Source organism: Eutrigla gurnardus (assembly GCF_963514095.1).
Source record: "Eutrigla gurnardus genome assembly, chromosome: 2".
Taxonomy (NCBI): domain Eukaryota; kingdom Metazoa; phylum Chordata; class Actinopteri; order Perciformes; family Triglidae; genus Eutrigla; species Eutrigla gurnardus.
Genome location: NC_139916.1, coordinates 32,532,877 through 32,554,039, shown reverse-complemented (window position 1 = coordinate 32,554,039; position 21,163 = coordinate 32,532,877). Strand labels below are relative to the sequence as shown.

Below are 21,163 nucleotides of genomic sequence, written 5' to 3'. Positions count from 1 at the left end.
ATTTCCCACGTCCGCCCGCCCGTCGGACGGGGATTTGGCGCTCGGCTTCCCTCTTCGCTCGCCGCTACTGAGGGAATCCTAGATAGTTTATTTTCCTCCGCTTAGTAATGCTAATGCTTAAATTCAGCGGGTTGTCTCATCTGATCTGAGGTCGAATGTGGCCCCGACTCTGGGAAGAGGTGCGAGGGACGTGGCTTCCGGAGGAGGCTCACGGACTCTGGCATCGGGTACCCCAAGGCGGAGGAGGAGGGTCCGCCGACGTGACCCGCCGGCTCCCCTCAAAAATGAGCGTCATGCGCGAATGAAGCGAATGACGCGAATGACGCAAATGGCGCGAATGACGCTAAAAAAGTCCAAAATGATCAAGCGGTGCGATACACGCGTCTGACGCGATTGTATTCGCGTCTATCGCGTTCGGTGTGAACGTCGCATAACACTTTCTTGCTGTATTTCGTGAAAAAATAAAGCTGGTAGTGGTATAAATATTGGAAATCAAGCTACACACACACACACACACACACACACACACACCCACACACACACACACACACCTGGTGTGGGAAAAAAAAAAATATATATATATATAAATATAAAAAAAAAAGATCACACTGATCATAAAAAAAATTAAAGTTAAAAGAAAAAAGTTATTGTTGAGTATGAAAACTCTTGTTCATTACATTTTACTTGATAATTGCAACCGCATGTGTTGTATTCATTGTTGCAAAACTTGTTCTGTAAATAGTTCGTTTGCTATCGTGATCAAAACCATTGATCTGAAGCTCAATGCTGATGCTGTCCTGTAAATAGTTTTCTAATCAGCAATAAATAACAATTTCTGATCCGCCCATATCAATTGCATGCTTAAAATAACATACCAGTTAAAACCTCGCTCATTTCAAGACAACCAGACCCACTTCCGGGTTAAATCCCGCCCACTTCCGGGTTAGGCCCCGCCCACTCCGAGTACAGATACAGATAATTCATATGGTTAACAGATACAGATACAGATACAGATAATGCTGTACTCGCTCATCCCTAGTTTCATTTTTTAATGCAGGGGCTGCACGGTGGTGTAGTGGGTAGCACTGTCGCCTCACAGCAAGAGGGTCCCGGGTTCGATTCCCGGGTCGGCCCCGGGTTCCTTCTGTGTGGACTTTGCATGTTCTCCCCGTGTATGCGTGGGTTCTCTCCGGGTTCTCCGGCTTCCCCCCACAGTCCAAAGACATGCAGGATGGGGATAGGTTAATTGATGACTCTAAATTGCCCGTAGGTGTGAATATGTGTGTGAATGGTTGTTTATCTCTACATGTCGGCCCTGTGATAGACTGGCGACCTGTCCAGGGTGTACCCTGCCTTCGCCCAATGACAGCTGGGATAGGCTCCAGCCTCCCCGACACGCTGAATACAGCGGTAGACAATGGATGGATTTTTTAATGCTGAATTTGTTGAAATTTTAAACGTTTAATTCTTTAAAGCTGTAGTCTACGATTTTTCACTTGAGCCAAACTTTAGCCAATAGTAGCCATCCGGTCCGCATGGCTACTATTGGCTAAATGTTCCGATCCAATCCTCGCTCACTCTCCTGCTCCTGCTCACGTCTCATCCCGACTCACTTCCGCGTTTGAAACTACGAGTGGACAAGACGCTTATTGCCCTGAGCAGTTCAGGTACGGAGCAGGGCTCTCACGTGAGTTCAGAGTGAGATTTTGGCTGAGGCTGCAGCGTCAGCGGGGAGGGGGATTGTGGCGAGCGATCGCCGAGCAGTTTGGGATTGGGAAAGTGAATACTGCAGTTGGGGTGAGAGAGAAATCCGACCGGCACCCACTGCATTTACACCGATAATGTTTCATCATTCGTGGCCGTAATAAACACTATTACATCATTGTCTATGTAAGAAGCTGTGTAATGCCGCAAGCTCTCGAAAATCTTTCAAACTGACTGTTGTCGAGCTAAAATAAAGACAGATTCAGCAACTGCTTATTTCTCGCCTAAAATGTTTTCAGAAACACATTTCGGTGAACTATTTCTTAAAATAAGAGGGAGGTGGGAGGCTGCGAGGGAGAACGATACGAGCTCAGAGGAGCACAGAGGGGAGGGGTGGGTGTGTGTGTGGGGGCGGGATGGTTTTTTCAAACCTTTCAAATCGTAGAATACAGCTTTAATGTTGAATTTGTCAACAGTGAAAAATAATGAGTTAAATTCAGAGGCAAAACATTCAGATACATCATTTCAATGCATAAATCAGTGCTCGAAATCCATGGGCTTTTTAATTTCAAAATCCGATGGCACAGATTTACTTCCATAGTGGCCTCCACAAAATTTCTTGGAGTACTTGTTAATTAAAAGTTGAGCAGGACAGACATCAATACAGTGTCCAATAAATTACAAAGTCACTTGGTGTTATCCGGAAAATGTGTGACTTGGTTAATTTTGTTTGATTTACCCATACCTCACATATTGCAATATTTGTGACATTAATCTTTCTCAGAATTTTTTTTAGTATAGCTACTTACTCTCAACATCATGATCACTCTGCACCTCTTCAAAACGCTCAAGCTATTATCCATTTCCCAGATTAATATTTATATTTACCAAATGTGCACTTTTATATACAAATAAAATTATATTCCAAATTCATTTCCAAAACCCTTCACTAACTATTTCCAGGCAAACTCACAATTTCATAGGTACAATACCAGAAACTCATATCTTCGCTCCCCTTAATATCCCACCTCAGTAATTCACACCTCAGCTCATTTATTTTATTCTTATATTCCTATGCCCTATTTTGTTTTATTGTTTTGTTATTGATTGTATAATAGGTGAGGCTAGTATAAGCCCCTATGGGTTTCATGCCTCTCCTTGCACTGTTTTGTCTCTTCTGTTTCTGTTTTGCATTTAATTATGCAAAAATAAATCAAATCAAATCAAATCATAAACTTATTTGAGCTAGCAGTCTAAACAAGGCCAGAGGCCTCTTCAATGTGACTTTTTGTCATCCGATCATGCTGGTATTCATTAAATATCAAGTTTGAATGCTTCAATCCTGCTCACATTGGGATCCACATCCCAGGTGGCCTGATCCACATTGAGTTCATATCAGATGTGGACAGCATGTGGGCACAATCAAGCCCATTTATCAAACATAGGTCTCCATCATCTTCCCCCACATGTGAAGAGGAAATCAAGGACCTGCTGTCTGAGTCAGTGTTTATCACTGAATTAGAGGTGCTTTGTTAGTGGATGTTTTCAATTCAACAAGTCTACGATTTATACTGCAGGGACATAAGAAACTGTATGTATTCTTCAGTAAAGCTCCAATCGGGTGAATCAGATCACAAAAGTCACACTGAGATGAAGTGGGACAACGGCCTGTCACTTCCTGTGGCTACCTCATAATAAAGATATATCATACCATAGTCATATACATGAAATGAAGGAACCGTTGGACTTTTATAAAGGAGAACAAACATGAAAGTCTTATCCAGTTCACACATAAATCCTTCCTCTTCCTTCATCCATCCTTCAGGTCTAGATGGTGGTCGGACGTTCTTCAACGCTGTGAAAGAGGGTGACACCGTGATATTTGCTAGTGATGACGAGCAGGACCGGATCCTTTGGGTGCAGGCCATGTACCGAGCCACTGGCCAGTCACACAAGCCAGTTCCTCCCACCCAGGTCCAGAAACTCAACTCCAGGGGGAGCACAGCGCCACAGCTTGACGCACCCATATCTCAGTTCTGTAAGTTTATAAATCTCTGAGTCTATTAGGTTTCAGACCACACGAATGCTTCGCCCCAAACAAGATACTTTTTATTTCGCTAAATTGAAGATGTAGCTTCAATTCAACTTGATCTAATCAGTTTTTTTTTTAAAAACAGGCTTTAGTTATATTTTCAATGTCAGTCTGTCATGGCCGACCTGTCACTGTCAAGGCTTCAGATAATCAGCTTGATCAGCTCTCCTTGGCGTCTGACACCAATGCTCATTCAGCGATTGAATGCAAAGCATTCACCCGCTGAATTATGGGAAGAACAAGAAACGTATTGTAAAGAGAGAGATAGTCCGCACTGGGAGGGAGCGAGGGGAGGTGGACAGGTCAAGCGAGCATAGGACTTTAACCTAGGAGACTGCTGTTAGTGTCCCGTGTCAAACTAAAAGTAATCATTAGCAACGTGAATCGTTAGTCAGTCAAGTTAACGTCAACCACAATCTTTTTCCTGACTAAGTGGCTTTGTTGCCTTAACCTAACTTCCTGTGAAGGCAGAGGTATATTTTGGAAAGACACTATGTAACTAGTGTATATTAACACGCCATCACTGACACGTAAGAGATGAGATAGTCCCATCTAATGCAGTCATATTTCATGTTTTACTATAAAGTTCTTTCCTGTTGTAGCCTCTGTCAAGAGTCAAGAGTGTTAAAAGTCTAACTGTGATCATGCCTTTGCTGATCTTTACATACATATTTAGTTATATAGTTTAGTCATTTCTGTTCATCCTTCACAGCTTCTTGTCCTCTCTTCCTCATGTTTTACATACTAGCCAATGATCTGAGTCCGTCCTCTTCCTGGTCATGTGCTGTTTTCTACTCTTACTCTTCTCCGTGTGCTGCTTCGCGCTTTGTTGTAAAACTGCTGTAGTGTTGAAGTGTTGTGGCTTTGCTGTGTGTCTTTACGTGTCTCTGTTTGTTCCTCCTCCTTTTCATCTTCTTCTTCTAAACCCTGACCCTGCTCTCTTGTAGCTGGACTAAAGGGTAAGTGCCTTCCTCCCCTTTCTTTCTCTCCCTTCCTTCTTGTTGCCCATCACTCTTCCTTCTCTGATAACTTTCTATGTGTTGTTTCTGTGGGAGTACAGAAACAACAGACGCACTAACATGCATGCAGAAATGATCAGCTTTGGCTGTGCTTCTGTCTGCATATCTGCCATCTGTATAGCAGCAATGGAAGAGATCCGAGTGTCATGGATCAGAATATGAAACTGCTGCTTTGTAGATCAGGGTTACGTTTTATCAATAGGACTTCATGTTTTTGATTGCTGCAAGCTATAGCATGTTTCTATTTTAACACAATGTGTGAGGGATCCAACAAAGTTTCATAGTGTGAAAAAGTCACAAAATGCGATCTATTAGTTTCATTACAAGGATATAAATTCTGCTTTTTTTTTATGTCGCTCAGCACAAAAACTCTGCTAAATATGGAAAGTGAATTACCTACTGACTGGTGAAATCGTATTAAATACTGAGAAAGACCGCTTATGGTGGGGGAGGTGGATGGGCACAGGACCTTCAACTAGCAGACCGTATTGGACGCCGTATGTTTGAAGGTGCCATATGATTAGTATGTTTTTAAACTAAATTGTATGCCGTTATTTTAAGCCCAATCATGAGATTTTTTCTACACCTGGCTACAGGTTTTGTTGCCTAAACCTAATATTTGCTTCATAGTATGTCACCCTGATTGACAGAAACAACCATACTTCCAACTGAAATACTTTCATTTATAAGTTGTGCTCAGTAACACAAACAAATGTCCTGAATCAGTAGATTTCAATTTTGTGTCATGAACTGCCATGACTGTGTTGGATGGTCACCCAATAACGCAATGACAAGAAGTATCTTACAAGTCTGCCTCACTGACGATGAAGGCCTTCACACACCAGGCCGTCATCATCAACGACACCAAAATGTGAAATACTCACTAACCAATATTTTGCATTAAAACTTTTCATATCAGCAGTGATGCAAATTTGTGACAGTTGTAACACCTTTTCAGTAAAATGTTTGAATATGAGTTCAGTTGAGTTTCTGTTTTTGGTTACAGTTACAGTGTACTGTATATGTCTAGGGCTTCTATTGTGAAAGGTAAGAACAAAGTGAGTGGATCTGCACTGCCTTTGTCAAGGTTGAATGAAAAAACATACTTTTTTGTTATGACTTTTTTTTTTTTACCATACTTTTGTTACTCAAATTGTCATGCTACATGAAGTTTATTTCCAAAAGACACTATTCCAGGCCTTAAAACTGATTGACGATCAGTTCGGTTAAAAATAAATAAAACATTTCACTTACAACCTGAAGGAAGAAATAAAAATAAATCCTTACTTTTCTCACACAGTGACAATCTATGCATAACTAATAACGGTGCAACGTGATCCAGCTCACAGATGAGAGATAGAACAGCTCGGTGAAGTTCGGTGTCTCCTGATAGGCCGAACTCCTCTGAATATAGGAGATATCCGAGAGGGGGCGTTCATCACTGAGGTGAAGTTCGAAGCTACAGAAGAACAGAAGAGACAGTGGTTGTGTTTCATTTTTAATGACAATGTGCCGGCTAGCTTGTATGTGTGTGCTAACCACTTCACATCAGACTGCTTCAGTAACAAGGGTCAGTACAAAGCTGGCTTTGCCTCGACACTGACCCTCGTAAAAGGATCTGTCCCAACCATATGGGAATATTTTTTATATATATATATTTTATATTTTTTTAGTATAATTTAATTTGGTTACTTTAGTAAGTTGATCCAAGAGCATTGCTTAATGCTGAAAGAAATACTTTCCATGATTTCACAAAGTTAATTCTACGAATACGCTTTGAGTTTTAAACATTTCAATATTTATGGTGCACGACTGACACGCTGTCTCCGAGTCCAACACTGAGGCTGGAGGGGGACCAAAAGCAAGAATGTGTTAGCTGGAAGGCAAATACGGTATAGAACATTTCATTGAACTGTATCGAAAACAAATGCACAATATGCACAGCATACTTGACTTAAAGAGAAGCGGGCGCAGACCAAGACACCCAGTAAATACAAAACTGTCTCCTAGGTCTGTTGGAGATGAGGTGAATTTACTGAGTGAGCTGTTTTTGACACAACCACTGGAGTCCCACTGAGTCCCAGCAGCTCCTAATTACCAAGTTAAAAGTGCCAGGCTATGAATAATACAGTGTGGTTGCTGCACAATGAAATCAGCCAGCAATCAGTCAATGTTACCAAATAACTACTTGTCAGTTCACACCTGGATCAGTGCAATGAATAATATAACATTACTTCACCCACCCCCCCACCCCCAACAAATCCAAATAGACTACATTAAAACATCATAACAGAGTTTTGTTTTGAGCTGCTCAGATGTGGAATTAATCTTCACAGTTTACTCTTTCTTCTTAAGATGACCTATTTGTTTTGAGATATTTGAGTGCCGTAAAACAAGAGACTCAGTCGGTTTGAGAGGCTTTTTGTTCTGTCTAATTCAGTTTTCAAATAATTTCCCATTCAATTGTTATTTTTATTGACAAATATGCACATAGACTGATCACAATCACAGACTGATGTGAGTGATACTTCTTAAATATTCTCAATGGGCCTTATCCACCAAGCGTTCTTAAGAAGAAATTTGTTCTTAAACCCTACTTAGGCACTTTTAACTAAGATTCTGGCATTCACAATTGTTTTCCAATTGGTAAGAACAAATCCTACGAACATTTAAAAGCATACACATATTTGTGCAAAATAATTGGTATTTGCGTTTTCTTCAATTCTAGCTTCAATACTGCATTAGTTGTTTAATACTGTAGGATTTAAATTACAATAATATTTTTTTAATCATTTTAATATTGTTCAATTATTGTTTTCATTATATAACAAAGCATTATGGTCTTAAGATAAAACACAACACTAACGCATTAATTCCCATATCGTCACCCTCGCCCCAAAATACGTCATACATTTTTCAAAAAAACACTTTTAATGTATTTTTGAATGGTCATGCATCATTCCCTCATTTCCCCCAGAGACGGGAGATCTCCCTATTTCTATTCTGAAAAAGAGCCTCCGATTACACAAATATCATTATTTTGTGTCATCAGATGCTGCTTTGGTTAATAATTAATTAATAATTTCACACAGAAAGGTTATGACAATATATGACGATTGGCATACAAATAACGCTGTCAGTAAATTATGTAACAAAATTCTGAACATGCCTTTGTGACTTGCGCGATTGTGAACCTGACTTCGGCCAAATTACTTCTGGAATAAGTGCACTTGTCCCACTGGGCTGACTTCTGAGGGGGGAAATCAAACCCTCATTTTTTTTCAACAGTTTTTGCAAGGTTGGTTTACTATTATTCCAACTAAGGCACTTAAACGCCCCCTGAATGTCTTTTCTGTGTAGTGAAGCTCATATAGGGCCTCATAATAACACTTTAATTCCAACGCCTTTCATTGTTTACGGTGTATCTGGCCCCTCCATCCATGTCTCATTCAGCTTCATACCAAGTTACAACACAGTCTCACGGCCCACATGGACATAAAGACATGAAGTTTAAATTTGTACGTGCCACTTAACGACATTTAAACAAATGCATTTCAGTTGGAAGTACTATTCATACCTGCACAACTTTTTCTTCTTCTGTCAGTCTGGACAGCATGACACAACAAAACTCCTGTTAGGTTTAGGACAAACATCACAAACACAAGCATTTGGGACACACGGTGTTCAACACCAGTCTGGTGGATTAAGTCCTGTATTGTTGGACCGATGCACCTCAGCTTCTGGCTTTTCAACCAGTGGAGCTAAACTAGGAGATAATCCCAATTTACTGTTGTTGTTTTAACATGGTCAGGTGTGAGAAGCTATGACAAAATAAAGACAAGTATGTTCCTGATTAGGTGTGCAGCGGAGTGGGGGAGAGAGCTTAGGTGTTGGGGCATCAGTGAGGATCTTCAGAAGCGTTGTGACAGAAAGATCTCAATGTGTTTTATGGTGCGTCCACAAACAAAAGCAGTGTACTAAATAGCCTTGATGCTTTTGACCATCAAACCGGGAGCAGCAGCACTCCGCTCCTCTGGATCTATAAATGAAAAGCAGCCATCAATCATTGTCAGGGCCGTCCTTCCCCAGCCCAGACGGACGGGGGTGACTAGTGTCACTGCATGTTACTGTCCAGCCCTCCCGCCTCCACTCCCGCTCACTCACATCAAACAGACCTGACAGGCCACCAGCTACAGACCAAAGGGGCACCACAATGTCACCTTTTTAGATTTTTTTTGGGGGGGGGGGCGCTTGTTGAGGGGACACAATCAGCTCCCAGCATCCTGCTCTTTGTTGTGTTTGTTGATTGACAGCTGGGGTGCCTCCGTTGGGCAGCGAAGAGGACTTTGCCTGACAAATCTCTTGATTGCCATGAAGCTTGGTAACCTTCATTCACATCTGTCCCAGGTTCGTCCCCACTGACGGGACAGACTGTCCACACTGCTCTGTTTATTCAACATCAGTGGAATTGGATCTATGATGAGCTGTGCAGTTATTTAATAATATAACACCTTGTGGTTATTCTATTATTGTTTTGGCCAAAATTAAGTAAACACTTCATACCACAGCTTTTCAGCAGTATTGCTTTGGGAAACCTGCTTTGATATGAAATCACTTCCTCATGGCCAAAATCTCTAGATCAGTAATTTCATATAACCATATAAAAACTTTAGTGCAAAATGAACAAAACTGTGTCAGGTGAATTTCTAGAGAATGATGAAATTGAATGATGCCCCCCCTACCCGAAAAACAGTGATTTAGGGGCGGGCAAGTGGCGGAGTGGTTAGAGCACACGCCATGTCCGAAGGTCTTTTGCTGCATGTTACACTCTAATAAAATGCGTCTATGCCCGAAAAAATCTTAAAAAAAATACAGCACTTTTGGGGATCGTGTTCTGCTTGTGCCTGGTCTCGTGCCTCGGCAGCCTGTTGTCCGTGTCTGTGGAGAAACGTGCAACTTTGCCGCGAGCTGGAACCGGAGTTGGGGCTGCAGCTGGTCTGAGCGGCGTGCGAGGTCCCGGTGTCCCGCCGTTCTGGTGTTGGACGGGGAATCCAGTGCAGCTGTGGAGCGAAGATGATGAAGACGGTGATGATGATGATGATGATGAATGGCCCGGCCGGCTCGTGCAGGCACCGGGTTCTCGCCACCATTATGTCTACTGCTGTGCGCCCTGACCCTGTTTTGTGATAGACATGCCTAAAATGTGCCTACAATTTCTATAGTGATATAATATCGGCATTATAATTATTATGACTATGATGATTTTTCATAATATTTTTGGTGCCCCCTCAGCACTTTACGCCCTACACACAGCGCATGATGCGTGTGGTGGGAGCAGCGGCGCTGCTTCTGTCATTGGGTTGTCAAGTGACGAAACTTGCACTGCACCTCGACTTGGCGCATTAAAGGTGAGGAGAGGAGCTCATTTGATTGGTGAAGATCTGAATCGGCTGTGTTAATCCCACTCCACGCCTTCTCTCCTCCTAGTCTCCCACTCATGCCTTCTCTGTGTGCCTGCGCCCGCCAAATCTTCATCATAATCTTTTCTTATCTTTTGCATTTTACATTTCGACATAACATTTTCTTTTACTTATGACATTTTGACATAACATGCTTCAGCAGTACAGAGCTGAGGTCCAGCTCTAGACAGTACATACAGATTACGTGTGTGTCTGCACACGTGTCCATATTTGTCCGACATGAGTAAACAACAGTCTCATCTTATAGCCGGGCATGACACAAAGTCAGTCAGTTTCTGGTTTTCACATGCTTACTCAGATTTTCTCAGAAGAAAATTGAGTGAATATGTGTTTATTAGCTATTTAGTTGATGTCATCGCGTAACATGAGATTTTGATATGTGATTTCATCAGGACATTATGTGAAATAATTATTTTTCTTTCTTTTTTAACCGAAATAAACTATTCATAGCCACTGTCGCTGTAACGCTTGCCCCTGGGTGATGTTGGGAATTTGAAATTGTGTTGACTCTTCATTGAGTCCTGCTCAATGTGTTAAGTGTCCTGTGATGACATGTTCATTCATATATTGAACCTACATGTGTCAACATCTGTTCTCAAAACCTTGTTCTCCCTTTAGATTGTTTACATGCTATATAATCATAAATAAAGATGTGCTGGGGCCAGAAAGCTGGCAGCATTGGTTGGTGTCTGCCTTCAAAATATCTCTACTGTGATGTGTTCACTGGCAACACAGTCTCATGGCAGTTTGTGAATAGTCCCAATATTTTAAATTTTTCATGTCTATCAGCAGGACTGTCAAACTAATGTATATCAGTGAGAAATATTGTTTGTGTCAGCACCACTTTTTTCTGTCAATTGGGACGATATTAGGCTACAAAATGAACTATAAGTTTAATTAATTTCATATATTTGTCCTCCAAAAGAGGGATCCTGGACTTGAAGAGAACTTGACCACATCAGTGCCCCATTGATGCCTTTCTTGCATATTAGATGTGGTTTGAGTTGTATGTGTGCATTGTACCTGGATTGTTTTTGTGACTGTCACGATGAGTAAAAGGCATAACTATGGAAATGGACGGAGGACCCAAATGCAGTTAATCAGACGAGGGGGTAAGATAGGGAGAAACAAAAAGCGAGCTTTATTTAAGCTGAATACAAAAAACCGGGGAGTCAAAACAGTCAAAAGGGGACAAAAGGCAAAGTTGCAAAAAAACAGCAAGGCAAAGTAGCAACCAAAGGCAGGATAAAGTGCAAAGAAACAAAACATACCAGAAATGGACTTGAAACGGGCAAGAACATGGGCAGGAACATGAGCAGGAGCAGACATGTACAGAGACAGACAGATACAAGGAGGCCGAGCAGGAGGGCAACCAGGCAGACGGGACTGCTCGGGAGGCTGGGCAGGAGTGCAACCAAGCGGACAGGGCCGCTCGGGTGACTGGGCAGGAGGGTGACAAGGCGGACGGAACCGCTTGGGAGGCCGGCCAGGAGGGCGATCCAGCAGGCGGGGTCACTCAGGGTATGAGGGCGGGTGACGAGCGGACCCCTGGAAGGCTACATGGAGCAGGCGTCGGACGGTCTCCTGTTGGGACAGGAACTGGTGACTAGCAGACCCCGGAAGGCTACATGGAGCTGGCATCGGACATCGACTGAGGACCACTGGCAGGTGTCAACCGGGCTGCCAACTGAGGAACACTGGCAGATGTTGACTGGGCCGCTGACTGAGCAGCAGGAACCATTGTCAGCCATGCCGTTAAAGGGGATGACCTCGAAGGCATTGGCTGGGCAGCTGACATAGGAGCTGGGGATTGAACTGAGGCATGGGCTGGTAGCTGTGCTATGACTGAGGCATGGTCTGAGGCTGGAGCCGAGGCATCGGCTGAGGCCAGTGGCTTGGCTGTGACTGAGGCATGGGCTGGTAGCTTGGCTGTGGCTTGAAAAAAAAAGGTTGCGAGCAGCAATTTGGCGAGCCCTGCTAGCAGGATTGGTCATACATTTTATGCGAGAAATAGGCTATGCAGTTACTGAATCTGTCTTTATATTAGATCGACAACGGACAGTTTAAGATTTTCGAGAGCTTGCGGGCGGCGGTGCCCCGTCTCTCGGAACTTGCCGCGACGCAACGGCATTGCACAGCTTCTTACATAGACAATGAATGGGAACATCCCCCCTTCGTGTATAAACTCAGACAGGGCGCCGTTTAGTTTCCCGGTGTGTCTGGGACTTCCACAACTGGGACTTGTACACATGTACAAAGCAGTAATATTGTTTATTACGGCCATGAATGATGACACATTATCGGTGTAAATGCAGCGGGTGCCGGTCGGATTTCTCTCTCACCCCTACTACAGAACGTCCCCGATCCCAAACTGCTCGGCGATCGCTCGCAACAATCCAGCGGGAGGGGAGGAATCTCACTCTGAACTCAGTTAAACACTTGAGAGCCCTGCTCCATATCTGAACTGCTCAGGGCAACAAGCGTCTTGTCCGCTCATAGTTTCAAATGCGGAAGTGGGTCAGGACGGGAGCAGGAGAGTGAACAAGGATTGGATCGGAAAATTTTGGCTCAATTGGCGACAAATCTTTCAAATCGTAGACCAGATGAAGTTATGAAGTCCGAACCAAGCACACTTTATTACGTCTTTTACCCATGACCAGTCCACCACTGTTTCAGTTCTTACCTTTCACAATAAAAGCCCTCAACATAGAATATTTGCAGGTAGGTATTCAGCATTGCCATATGCCATATTGTTAGGACTTCAAAATATTATTTTTCTTCCACATAGGTTATAGTGTTAATTGAGTGTTGTGGTAAACTTTATTGTTGGTGCTGACATTTCTGACATCCCATTTCTGTCTCTCTCTCTGTCTGGCTCCTTATTGTTTGGGTGACTGTCCAGATGCTGACCGAGCCCAGAAGCATGGCATGGATGAGTTTATTTCAGCCAACCCTTGTAACTTTGACCACGGCTCACTGTTCGAGCTGGTGCAGCGCCTCACACTGGACCACAGGCTCAACGACTCCTACTCCTGCCTGGTGAGGGAAGCTTTTACAATGTAACTCTCTCCACTGTTGTGTTTTCTATACAATCACAAGCTTGACTCAACTGTTAACTAACTACTAAATGTATTGTAAGCACAGCAGCATCTCATCACATTAAACTTATTGTGCAACTTCCTGTGTATCCCCTATATCAAAACTCCCACTGCCTTTTTTCTCGCCAGACTGTAGAAGATTATTCTGCCTCTTTGTTGAAAGGCCTGTCCCTAACTTAATTGTGTGTGAAAACAGTGTAAACTCAGGCAATTGAGTAATTGTAAAAACAAAATACTATACTATACTAATACTGTATTACTCCCAAGTGCTCAAAACTGAATCCCATAAACAAGAAAAAAAATTTGTGGTTAATCCACCAAGTGGAACTATGGCTCTCCCAGATCTAGTTCTCAGGGGAGAAGTCTCTGCAGGTGAAAGTTGAGGTGTCACAGCAAGTGTCCGGGGTGCCTGCTCAGGAGTTGGCTCTGACATTAGCCACATCATGTATGCAGAGGTATCAGGTGATGGTGGTTGTGTCTCACCACCCCTGAACTAGATCCACTAAGGATGACCTTGGAGTTGAGTGGTTCCGAAGAACAGCTCCTGGTGTCTTTGTGTCAGTTACCCATACCCTTTCTCCATGTGACATGGCACTGAGAGCTTTGACACAGTGACGCCTGTTTTAAGTATTCAGTATTTCAGTCCTTTGATGTGAAAGCTTTGCGGTCAGGCAGCACAGGGTCTAGCTGAAAGAAAATATTTGGCACCGTGGTGCGAATACATACACCCAGAAAGAGTTGAGCCAGCCTGTATCCACCCCGGAGGCGTGTGGCTCTATAGGCGAGTAGAGCCAGGTAGGGGTCTCCTGCTTTTTTCAGGTTTTTTACTGGACTGCCCACTCGACAATTCCTCCCGACAATTGTGCTCCATTATTAGACATCAGAACCTCAGGAATGCCATGCCTGGCAAAAATTGACTGGATAAACAATAACATCGGTGGACCTGATGTGAGATAACTGTGCAATCTCGATATACTTGGAGTTATATCAATGACAAGCAGGTAAGTTTTGCTCTCCAGAAGAAACAGGTCCACCCCCAACTTTTGCCATGGTCTTTCTGGGTATTCAGCTGACAAGAGTGGCGCTTTGTGTTTTCTTCATTCTTGTATGCATGCTCTGCAGTTGAGCACCATCTCATTCACTTTCTGACTGAGTCCAGGCCACAGCACAGTCCGACAAGCACGGCTCTTGCACTTTTCCACACCCTGAGGTCCGCATCGCAGAAGGTATAACAAGCCGTGTCTTATAACAAATAATAAAATACAAAACAAACAATAAATTAAAATTACACGATAATTAATTGAACAGAAAAAGCAGTCTTAAACAGATGGGTTTTAAGTGTGTATTTGAATAGTGGGAGTGAAGTGATGCTAACGAGTTCCAGAACTTGGGGGCAGAACGGCTGAATGCTCTGCTCCCCAGGGTGGTGAGACGTGCAGAGGGGACAGTCAAGTGGATAAAGGAGGACCTGAGGGTGCGAGAGGCAGTGGGAACATTGAGGAGGTCAGATAGATATGGAGGGGTGAGCTTGTGGATTGCCTTGCTCCTTGCACCGCCAAGCCTAAAGGCAGATGTGTGGTGCTATTGATCATGGATTGGAAGGATAGAGTACTGTCGAGGTATGGCACCCAGACTCTTAACCTATGGGGAGGGGGAGACAGGGGAGTTGTATATAACGAGGGAAAAACTGTCGGTTTTGGATAGTGTTGATTTTGTACCATTGAGGATGACTAACCACCGTTTTGTCACTGTTTAAGAAGATTTTATGAAAACCAGGATTTTATTTCTGGTATGCAGTCAGTAATGGAGGAGGGTAGAATGCGTTTGTGGTGAGGTAGTGCTGGGTGTCATCTGCGTAGCAGTGGAAATTGATGTTGTACTTGCGGAAGATGGTGCCGAGGGGACAGAGGTAAATGATGAAGAGGAGGGGCCCCAGGACAGAGCCCTGGAAGTGACACTGGAAGACTGGGATGTGAAAGATTTAGGGTAGGCTTACGGTATCACACTCGCTGCAAAGTTCAGGTTAACATGCCTTGATGGTCTCCATTTCTATGCTGCCCACACGTATGAGTAAGCCAAGGGATACAATGGCTGGTTTCCCAAGCAATGTAATGTTTTTGTCCATTATACCAATATCAATAGTCCATGTATCAGCATCAGATGACACAGAGAAAGAAGCCTTCTATCTCTTCTTCCTCAATACTATGCATAGCCTTACTGGCAAGGCACACATGCTGGTTTGCTAGGTTGACCTATTTTGCCACAGGAATGGCATTTGGCATTTGGCATTGTTGGCATGGCACTCCTTTTTGGGGTTTGAAGTGGAGCAACTCCCGCCATGTTTTAACTCACTACTACTACCCCAGTGATCCTCATTTTTCAAGTAGAGCCACACTTAAGACAAAGTCCACAGGACAGCTGCTTCAACTGCAAAATACCAAAAGCCATCTCCAACTAAGCATATCTGCTTATTTATTTGTCATCCCACTTAACGTACAGTATATGTAATGCATCCAGCTACTTAGGGCCCTATGAAATCTGTTTTAATTTTATTCCATCAAATTGTTTCTAATTATCTCCGAGGAGTCACGTGATGCTGGCAGCAGATATGGCAGCTTAGTCGGAGGCTCTGCAGTCGAGCAGCTTACTTTATTTAAATGAAGGGTTACACGGTGCTTTTTTTTAACGTGTGAGTGACACATTTTATGTTGGAGAATTTCGAAACTACATTCATTGAGTTACAATGCCCGGCTAGCAGCAACAGCCCGCAACACGAAGCCAAGAGGCAGCTAGCAAACCCGGCAAAGCTAACAACACAGCTAAAGCAGCTAACACCGCGGCTAAAAACGACTCGCCGTCGCCCCTCGAAACTCCCAGCGACAGAGCTACACCCCCTAACCAGATGGCTAAGGACATATCGAGCATCTATGCACTTTTAAAAGAAACCTCAGAGTCTCAAGAGTGCAAGCTGAATGCCAATCAGTCAGCAACTCGGGCTGTGGAGGCCAAGCTGTCTGACATTGCTACAGGCCTTAACAATGTTGAGTCTCACATAGATTTCGTTGAAGACGCTCATCAGGCGCTAGAAACTAATCCTCCCGCCACTCAAACTGAGGTGGAAATCTTGCGACAGGACTGTGTGTTCAGTGCCCCAATTGCATTAGGAATAAAGGAATTTTTAAAAATGTTACGATTTGCCCGTGGCACTTTGTAACGTCTACCAGAGGGAAGAAGTTCAAACTCCCTATTGAGTGGATGAGAGGGATCATTTGCTATTTTGACAGCTTTTTTCCTAAGCACTTCTTCATACATACAACATACAACATACAAGACAGAAATAACTAAGATTTCTGCCTAAAATTCCGTTTTTTCTCCCCACCACTCGCACTGCAATGCTACCTCCTGGGTGATGTTGGGATTTTGAAAATGTATTGCCTCTGAAAATCAAAAGTTCTCATCCTGCTCAATGTGTGAAGTGTCCTGAGATAACTGTGAACTTCAACTGCTGATTCATTTGACCATCAAGTCTTTACAGTAATTGTAAAATGTGTCATGGTTAAAATTACTGAAGTAATAGTCAGGAAGACTGCATAATATGTTGCATAGAGGGATTTATTTTTATAAAACACAATTGATAAACAAACAACTGACTGCTGTATTCCTCTTACGTCTAAATTCAATTCAATTCAATTCAATTTTATTTATAGTGTCAAATCACAACAGAAGTCATCTCAGGACACTTAACACATTGAGCAGGACTAGAATACGCTCAAAATTTCAAGAGTCAACACAATTTCAAAGTCCCAGTAACACCCAGGGACAAGCGTTACAGCGACAGTGGCGAGAAAAAACTGCCTTAATAGGCTTTTAGGCAGAAATCTCGTGCAGCCCAGGCCCTTGGGTTCCAACTGCATTTGGTGTTGGTAGTATGGTAGTAGTAGTATTAACAGTAGTGGTGGTATTAACAGAAGCAATAGTATCAACAATAGTAGTCCATGGCAGCAGGCACAGCCACGCCGAGATGGGGCCATCCCAACCACGTCGCCGTAGACCAAAAAGCAGGAGTAGTTGAGCAGTCACACAGCGGGCAGGTGGAGCTACAATGTGGTGTTTCCAGCATCAGGCCAGTTAGCAGTCTGCATCAGTCAGGATCTCAGTGGACTCTGCTGGACCAGAAAGCATAGCCAGACTCCCGGGAGTGATCCCGGGAGTAGTCAAGTTAGTGACAGTAGAGATGCCGATTTTAGTCAATTACTTTAATTAAAAATACTGGCGGTAAGAGGCAAACAAGACCACAACATCGGTGCAGTCCGGATCAGGTTCCACCACGGTCCAGGGAGACCTGCTAGGCAAGACTCCGGGGGAACATACACAGAGAGAGAGCGCGAGAGAGAGAGAGAGAGAGAGAGAGAGGCTCAGTGTGTCACTATAATCCCCCAGCTGTCTAGGCCTATAGCAGCTTAACCAAGAGCTGGCTCAGGGCAAACCTGAGCCAGCCCTAGCTATAAACGGTGTCAAAGAGAAAGGTTTTGAGCCTACTCTTAAATGTGGGAACAGTGTCTGCCTCACGAACCAGAACCGGAAGACGGTTCAACAGAAGAGGAGCTTGATGGCTGAAAGCTCTGGCCCCTGTTCTAATTTTGGAGACTTTAGGAACCACAAGTAACCCTTTATTCTGAGAGCGTAGTGCTCTAGGAGGACAGTAGGGTTTAATCAGCTCTTTAAGATATGATGGTGCCTGTCCATTAAGAGCCTTGTAAGTGAGGAGAAGGATTTTAAATTCTATTCTGGATTTTACTGGGAGCCAGTGCAGAGAAGCTAATACAGGAGAAATGTGATCCCTTCTTCTGGTTTTAGTCAGAACACGAGCTGCAGCATTCTGGACCAGCTGGAGAGATTTAAGAGATTTATTAGAGCAGCCTGATAATAAAGAATTACAATAGTCCAGCCTTGAGGTAACAAATGCATGGACGAGTTTTTCTGCATCTTTTTGAGACAGCATTGGCCTAATTTTAGTAATGTTACGCAGGTGAAAGTAGGCTGTCCTCGTGGTTTGTTTAATATGCGAGTCAAAGGACAGGTCCTGATCAAAGATAACTCCAAGGTTTCTTACAGTAGCATTTGAGGCGATGGCAATCCCATCAATAGTCGTTATATCTTTGGACAGCAAGCTTCGGAGGAGTTTAGGCCCAAGTACAATAACTTCCGTTTTATCGGAGTTTAACATCAGGAAATTGCAGGTCATCCAGGATTTTATGTCATCAACACATGCCTGGAATTTGACTAGCTGATTGGTTTCTTCAGGCTTGATCGATAGATATAACTGAGTATCATCAGCATAACAATGGAAGTTTATAGAGTGTCCTCTAATAATGTTGCCTAAAGAAAGCATATATAAGTTGAAAAGAATTGGTCCGAACCTTGAGGAACACCGTATTTAACTTCAGTGTGCCTGGAGGATTTTTCATTGACATGCACAAACTGAGATCGATTGGATAAATAGGACTTAAACCAGCTTAATGCGGTTCCTTTGATGCCAATTCATTTTTCCAGTCTACATATTAGAATCTCATGGTTAATGGTGTCAAATGCAGCACTAAGATCTAGCAGAACAAGTACAGAAACCAGTCCTTTGTCAGAAGCAATAAGAAGGTTGTTTTTAATTTTCACCAGAGCTGTCTCTGTACTATGATGTACTCTAAATCCTGACTGGAAGTCCTCAAGTAGACTGTTATTGTTATATATTGTTATTGTTATTGTAAAGTGCCATAATCAGCTGTATATATATTTAATGTGTTTTGGAGAGTGAACTTTCGGCAGACGTTCCACCATGCATGCCTCTTCCTCCGCCGGCTGCTGCAGCCATCTTCTTACCTAGTGTGAATCGTGATAATGGTCATGTTATGTGAATAATAATCTCAACAGACAACTTGGTGTAAGGGACAGTAACATTACCTGTGGTGTTTCCATGCAGCAGACATGTTAGGTGTCTGAAGGCATTGTTGAGCAATTCCCACATGGACAGCTAGACAAATATAGTGCAGAATTTGAGCATTTCAACAACATAAATCTTGTTAATATGACGTCCCTTTACTGGCCTTAGACCCAGTACTTTGAGGTGTTTGACCTCATATTTTTTACTGACTTAGCAAGACTCCCTCCGAATCAAAACTTCCAGATAAGAAAATCCCTCCTCTATTTTTTTTTTTGTAACTGGTCGACTGTCGTCAACACAGTTCTCTGTGTCTTGCTAAATGAGTAGAAAACCTTTTCTGAGAGCTCCACATTTCCTCAGTGTCTATTCTGAAGTTTTTTTACTTCACCCAGTGATCTACAGAGTTTATTTTTTCTGGCTTTGTGAAGTATAAGTGATAAGAAACATGCCTGACGAAGGAAAAGGCAAAAAAGAAGGAACCAGGGAGTTAAGAAGTACCAAATCAAAGAACAAAGAGGAGGAGGAGAACCAAGATGGTGAGGAGGAATATGACCTGGCTGATATAATGGCTGAATTAAAATCCCAACGTCACGACATAGTGACCCGTTTGAATGGGATCGACAGCCGGTTGGAAAATGTTACCATCGAGGTATCAACAATGAAAAATATCCAGACTAAGACAAATGAGGCACTCAACAAACAACAGCATCGTTTGGACGCAGCAGAACAAAGGATCTCAGACCTGGAGGATACTTTGCATACCACCAAACGGGACCTACACCGAGCCCAAAAGCTGCTGAAAACCCTCGAAGCTAAGGCGGATGATTTGGAAAACAGAGGGAGGAGAAAAAACTTGGTTTTGATGGGACTCCCGGAGAACGCCGAAGGACAACAACTACTTAACTACATCCAACGAAAGCTACCGGAATGGCTCAATCTAACAACAGAACAACCACTCGAGTTAGAAAGAGCACACCGCTCCCTGCAACCTTCCCCAGAGCCGGGTAAACCACCAAGACCAATTCTGATCCGTTTTTTACGATTCAGAGATAGAGAAATAATACTCCAAGCTGCTAAAAAGAAGACGGCCCCTATGCGCGAAAATGAGGCAAAACTCACCATACGTCAAGATCTTTCGGCAGAGGTTCGTCGCAAACGCAAGGAGTTCGCTGGAGAAATTGAATACTTCTATGGGAAAGGTATGTTCAGAGGCTTTGCATACCCACATCGGCTCCGGGTTCACCATCAAGGCACTATTAAACTCCTTGATAATCCCGCTGAAGCGAAAGCCTTCATCAACAGGTTGGAGAAGCGACAGGAGGACACAGACTCTGCGGAGTCTGATCATTAAAAATCCACAAACCGAGTGGAGGTAAGACAACGCTCTCTTCCCCATTTATGGTGACTGTTATAACCTATAGCTGATCTTTCATTTAAACATGTTGAATGGCAAATCCCTCTTCTATTTTTCTTTTTTGTGGACAATGTGGAAGTAAAACTACATCAATGTTTTTATGCTCATGCCTTCTACCTGGGCACTTCCGGAAACAACGCGTGACGCCACAGAGGGCGATACCATGCTGGCTAACATGAGAGGGGATTGCCATGAGAGTGTTGTAACAGACTGACTGAGAGATATCTCACTGAATTTTTTATTTTTTTTTCTTCTTCTTTCTCTTTCTTTTTTTTTTTCTCTTCTCCTTTTTTCCCTCAAGTGAGATTGTTCCATTTAAAAGTGAGAATATTTAAGTCATATGGGGAATATGGCGTTTTTTCCCCCCCCCCTCCCCTCACTCCAACCACTATCCGTTCAACTGGGTGGAAAAAAAAGGGGG

General features: G+C 43.2%; 1 protein-coding gene across 3 annotated transcripts in view; it reads left to right on the top strand.

Annotated features, from left to right (window-relative positions):
* cadpsa (Ca2+-dependent activator protein for secretion a) overlaps positions 1 to 21,163 on the top strand; it is a gene marked incomplete at its 5' end in the record, with an annotated part of 352,388 nt that overhangs the window by 210,471 nt on the left and 120,754 nt on the right. For all 3 annotated transcript variants that reach the window (XM_084025306.1, XM_084025305.1, XM_084025304.1), the window contains 2 exons: positions 3,530 to 3,742; positions 13,198 to 13,334. In XM_084025306.1, coding sequence (XP_083881432.1) covers positions 3,530 to 3,742; positions 13,198 to 13,334 — 350 coding nt within the window. The remainder of the gene's footprint in view (positions 1 to 3,529; positions 3,743 to 13,197; positions 13,335 to 21,163) is intronic.